The 6000-nt window shown below is 53.0% G+C and overlaps 1 gene segment (V, D, J or C); it reads right to left on the bottom strand.

Moving 5' to 3' along the window:
• The window catches only part of LOC106497168 (T-cell receptor beta-2 chain C region-like), a 53708-nt gene extending 48318 nt beyond the window's left edge, over window positions 1–5390 (bottom strand). Inside the window, 1 exon segment of the C gene segment in view lies at window positions 5296–5390. Coding sequence covers window positions 5296–5338 — 43 coding nt within the window.
• Between the last annotated feature and the right edge of the window lie 610 nt (window positions 5391–6000).

The following is a 6000-nucleotide window of genomic DNA, read 5'->3' on the forward strand; positions in this document are numbered from 1 at the left end:
CTTTCAGCACTGCCTGCAAGACCCTCAGCATCCTAAAAAAAGAGTCTGCCAAGGGTTCCAGGCAGGATCTTGCTGAAAAATGCCTTCATAGGAATGGCAACTTCCCTTGGTTCCCAGAAAAGCTCTCCACCTCCATGTGTGGGACCTCTGTTGTAGGGTGTTCCACAAAAAGACATTGGTGAGAGCTGTTTCAAACTTACCTATGTTGGGCATGTTACTAGAGCCCTTGCCTGGACTGGCAGCTCTCTAGGCCTCAATGTTTAGTGTGCTGAAGTTGCCTCTAATCTCTTCTCTTTCAAAAGTGTGTTCCTCGCAGAGAAAAGGATTTGCTGGCAGTGGTAGAAGTGAGAAATGTCTGGATATGGATGCCAAGATAACACTAAGTCCTGAGATTCTTTGGATATACAGTGGCGCAGTACAGTAAGAGCAGGATGTTCTTGATGGGAACAACAGGGCATGCTCTGTAAGGTCAGCAGAGATTTCAAGCCAAATTGGAGCTCCCTTGAGGGAAGACAGGAGAGCTCTGGCCCTATCTCAGTGCCTCTACACTCCCAGGAATTGTCTTGGGAAGGAGGGACAGGACAGCAGGGAGTGGGGTGGGGAGCACCAGGTGACAAGTGTGGGGCTCCTTGTGTCTCATGTGTGTGCTTAGAAACAAAACCCAAGAACTAGTGAGGGAGCAGGGAGAAGCCGTTGTGCTCAGCCAGGAAGGTAAGCAGGGCAGACACCACAGCCGACAACTGCCAGGCAACTGCCAGGCAGCTGTCCTGCATCTGTGAGAACTGCTGCCACAGAACTGCAGGAGCGGGCTTTGCGGTGCCATCCTCATGTTTTTGGTGGAGCCCACACTCGAGGTCTCAGGGGTGCAAACTGTGCTTTGCACCAGAGCTGTTTGTGCTCCCATTGCTACGGTGCCATGACACCTGCTTCAGGTGGGGATGTGCTTCTGCTCCCTGCCAAAGGCACAGGCTATGAATGTGCCTTCAGGAGTGAGAGGCTCCCAAAGAGGAGAGGCTATGAGCCTGCCTTCAGGAGTGATGAGGTGGTGGGAGCGCCCACTCCAGAGATGCACTCCGAGCACTCTTACTGTGGGACTGAACCTTGGCCTAGAGGTAGACATCCTTTGTGGAGAGGGCCGCCTACTCCCCTGAATCATTTCCTTCCATGATGGCTGCTGCAACAGACTGTGGTCCATGCTCCTGTGGGGAGATGTTGCTGCAGGGAGGTGGGATGGCTGAGTGAGGGGTGAGGGTTGCTGTGCTCAGACTGGAAGAACAGGCTCTTCCACACATGCTCCCCAGAGGCACTGCTGGTCATACTTGTCAGGAGCTCCCTGGGTGGCTGACAGCAAGCAGGTGATCTGGAGGAAAGCACTGCTCTCACTGCTCACCTCCTTTGTCTCTGCTGGCAGAACAGAAGAGCCAAGGTGTATGAAGCTTGGGAGCCCACGCACCTCCTGGCAGAAGGCTGTGTGTTCATTCAACAGTGTCGCTGTACCCCAGGCTCTATAAGTCCATCTTGTTCCCTGCAGGATCTGTAGTATTCTGTGGCAAGAGTCAGTACGTTTGGAAGTAAGTGGCATAGGAGGGGGTGGGGGAAGAGCGTGGTGAGAAGAGGAAAGAGCGAGGTTGGAGGCTTGTGTGAGACAGGTAGACAACAGTGCTGCAAGAAAAGCTGGAGAAGAGGAGTAAGAGCAATGGGAGAGAAGAACTTGGGCGGTGGGGGGAGCAATGAAAGGGACAAAAACAGGCATGGAGGAAGGATTAGGAAGAAAAAGGCAATGTGGGCACAAGAAGAAAGGACATGTGAGACAGAGGGAAGGAAAAGAAGGGTCTGGAGTTGCAAACTCACAAAGAGGAAGGATGAGAACAAGGCAAGGGGAGCTAGGGAGGGGATGAGAAGAAGGAGGTTTCCCTTCCTGTTACAGGCCTGGCTTGGGAGGAGGTCAGTAGATTCCTGAATGGGAAGACTGGTTTTGGGCTCAGTATTCTCAGCAGTTCAGTCACTGTGTATCTTGCTCAGCACAATAATAAGTGCCAGAGTCATTGAGCAAGGCAGCACCTATTGACAGAGACAGACCCTCAGCTTGTATCCCACTGCTCTTGAAGCGGCCATCACTGAAATTCTTCTCAAACTCCTCTTTGCCCATTTTCAATGCATAAACCACCAGCTGCAACCTGCTGTCTGTCCCCTCTGCCTGCTTATACCAGTACATTGAGTAGTGATCCGTCTTCATGTGGGAACAGTTCAGGGTGACAGACTGCCCCACTCTGATGATTGTGTCAGGAGACTGTTTCAGGGTGCGCCCTGGAAAGCAAAAGCAGAAGCAGTGAGGAGATGGTGGGAAAGGGGTTAAAGAGGGAGCTGAGGAAGCATACTTCCCAACCTCATTCATGTCTGCCCAGGAAAGCTTGGGGAATGCAGCAGTGCCCACAACTGGATATGCAGCTGGTGCAGTTGCAGTGGAACTGATGGAGCTGCTAAAGGGAGAGGAAGGCTCACTTACCCAGGGAGGCCAGGATGGCCACAAGGACCCAGTGGGGAAGCATGAGGAAAAAGGCTGTGTCCTTCCAGGGACCTGCCTGTGGCAGCAGCACAAAGACTGCCAGGTTGCAGTCGAAGCTGCACCCTGAGTCCCTGGTGCAAGAGAGAAGTGAGTGAGGACGGCAGTGTGAGAGAAGGAGAGAAAGGTGTCCTACAGGGGTGGGGAGAGCAGCAGGGAGTGTGAAGGGGGAGGAGAGTTCAGCTGGCTGGTCCTGTTAGCAGGAGAGCACCACAGTGCCCCCTCCTCCATGCCCCTCTGCTGCAGGTACAAGTGTATCCCATTGCTTTCATTTCCCCCTACATCTCCCCAGGAGATGCAGGAATGATTCTGGATCCCTCAAAGGAAAAAGAGCAAAAGAGCAAAGAGGAAGGCCCCAATTGTGCTGGAAAAAGGAAGAACCCTCCCACCTCTGTTTCCCTACCAAGAGTGAGATTGGGGCTCTCCTGTCCAATACAGTCTCCCTCCCCTTCCTATCTCACAGCACATGCCTGTGACCCCAGGGGCCCGGGACACAGAGCAGGCCAGGTTTCCCCTTTCCAACAGGTGTCCCCTGCTCTGTCTGGTGCACATGGGCTGCAGGCATGGGAGGTGCTCAGACAGAGCATTGCTGGCTGGGGAGCCAGGCTGGGCAATGCACATTGCAGCTGAGAATGGGCTGGGTTTACTGTGGCCATTGAAAGGGTCCCCATTGCCAATGAGTTCCTTGGTGTGTGTGTGGGTGGCAGGGCAGTGTGGTGCCAGTGTGTGCTTTGGGAGGGAGACTATGAAGCAGGTGAGTGAATCCTCAGTCTTTCCCCACTCCCGCCCAGGTGGTCATATGGTTCCCTGCAGTAAACATCCCAGACCAGTGGAGTGGTCACTGCAGGAGAGTAATGTAGGGTGAGATATACACGGCAGTGTATGTGCACGGAGCTCCCTCCAGCCATCAAGCAGTTGAGCTGGTGAGAGGTGCTGGAGTTCACAATAGGAAATGCCCAGAGAAGAAACCAAGCGCAGTCTGTGACAGACTTCCTGCTTCCACGGAAATGTCTGCAAATGCATCTTCTGGATGCAAAGCATCATCTGAGCCAGCGCATAGGATCCTGGTCTGTGGGTATTGCTGTGCTGTGTGCCCATCATATCCTGCTGTTGTAGTTCAGCTGCTTCCCAAATCTCCCAGCATCACCTGTGAGCCACCCAGACACTTGGGATCAGCCTCCGGATGCTTTAGCCATGAACACTGGGTCCAGGCTTCAGGGCACCCTGAATGCTCTCCGTGCTTAGTGAACCATTTTGAGTGCTGCCACGGGGCTCTAAGATAGAGGTCTGGTCTTGCTGTCACACGCTTTTTGGTGGTGCCAGCACAGCACAGATCAGAGTGGCGAGCTGTAGCTGTGGAGGAGACTTCCATGGCTGTGGAGCAGACGTCCTCTGTGGGGGAAAGACAAGAGTAGGCTGGGGCAAGCAGGAGGGGCAGGGTCATGTGGCCAAACTCCCAGGCCCAAACACCCCTTTTCTGTAGGGAGAGTATGGAGTGAATTAGGCCAGAAGGCAAAAGGTACGGGAAGGGAGGGGGCAAATATGGCAGGGAAGGTAGGGAGGGATGGTGAAAGAAAGTCAGGAAAGAGGCTGGAAAAGCAAGAGGGATTTGAGTTAAGTGAGAGGACATGTGTGGAGTGGAGAAGCTGAAAGAGAGACAGAAGGAAGAAGGAGGAGGAGAAAGGGAGGCAGAGAGGTGGGGAAGAATTGAGGAAAGTGGATATAATGTGACTGAGAGTAAAAGAAGAAGGAGGCAAGGAGCGATGGCAAGGGAAGGAGAGAGGCTGGACAAGTCAACTCGGAGAGACTGAAAAGAGGAGGAAGGGAAGGCTAGGAAGCAGAGGAGGTAATGAGTAGAAAGTGCCTGTCCTGCCTTGTGCAGCATGGATGAGGAGGAAGGCAGGAGTCTTCTGTGCAGAGAGAAGTTTGTGCTCAGCTCCCTCAGCAGCCTAGTCACTGTGTTTCACTCTCAGCGCAGTAATATGTGCCCGAGTCATTGAGAGAGGCATGATCTATCAAGAGGGTCAGCCCATCTCCTTGTATTTCACTGCTCTTGAAGCGGCTTTGGAATTCCTCCTCAATATTTGCTTTACCACCTACAATTGCAGAAACCACTAGGATCAACCTGGAATCCTTCCCCAAAGGCAGCTTGTACCAGTACATTACTGTGTTGGAGGATTTCTTCTCAGAGCAGCTCAGATTCACGGCCTGTCCTTGTTGTATGACAGTGTGTGGGGACTGTTCCAGAGCCCACCCTGGAAGGGAAAAGGAGAAGCATTGAGGAGAAGGGGGAGAAATGTCTTAATGGGGAGATGAAGAAACATACTCAAACAGAAAGTGGAACAGGGCATGAGTTGGGACAAAATGGAAAAGCAAGGAGGAGACAGAGTGGGGTAGTAGAGAAAAGGGTGAGAAGGAACAAAGCAAGCTAGGCAGCACCAGAAGGGATAGGACAGCTCTTCAGATCCGTCAGTGACTATGCCACCCCTCTGTGACAGGCAAGAAACATTCCTGGGCAGTTTGTGTCCTTTAAGGAAAGACTTCTGTGCTGTGCATGTGAGAAAAAATCAACAGCCACTGCAGGAGACAGGAATTCCTGCCCACCTCGTTCATTGCCCATCTTCACACCAGGAAGCCTTGGGGAATGGAGCACTGTCAACAGCTGGGCATGCAGCTGGGGCAGCAGCAGTGGAAATGATGCAGGAGCTGAGGGGCACATTGAGTTCACTTACCCACGGGGGCCAGCATGGCCACAAAGAACCAGCAGGGAACCATGGGGAAAAAGCCCCGTCCTTTCAGGGACCTGCCTTCGGTAGCTGCACAGGCAGCTTAGGCACCGAGATATGTGAAAAGGAAATGCTTAGGGAGGAAGAGACACTCTGGGGATGGGCAGGGCAGTCAGAGAGCATGAAATGTGAGAACAGGTTGGCTGGCTGTGAACGCTGGGGAACGATACACGCAGTCACGGGAAGTATAAACCCTGCACAGATGTGGAGGTGGGGGTTGCACGCACTGGAATATGCTGAGGTTGTACAGGAGCCTGAGCATGTGCAAAGCAGAGGGATGCTGAGGGTTCCCCTTCTCTTTTCCAAATCTCTTGAGAGCTAGAGGAATGAGGAACTGTTACAAAGGACACACATAGGTCCCTTGCATTTTCCCAAGCATTTTCCCTCTCTGCACCATGGCTGGCTCCTTGGTTTTTCCTCTGGCTGTGTAAGGTCTGCAGAGCAGAATAGCACCTACAGCTTCCAGCTGCTCTGCTGCAGGGAACAGTGAATCCCATCGCAGTTAGTTTCTCTTACTCTCTGCAGCAGAGTTAGGAGCATTCCTGAACCCCACAAAGGAAAGCAAGGCAGAGTTCAGACTGAGCCGTTTCTCTGAAGAGAGTGGGAGGGGCTCTGCCCTGCCCCACACTATCCCTACCCACACCACCTCTC

Source organism: Apteryx mantelli, chromosome 1 (assembly GCF_036417845.1).
Source record: "Apteryx mantelli isolate bAptMan1 chromosome 1, bAptMan1.hap1, whole genome shotgun sequence".
Lineage (NCBI taxonomy): Eukaryota > Metazoa > Chordata > Aves > Apterygiformes > Apterygidae > Apteryx > Apteryx mantelli.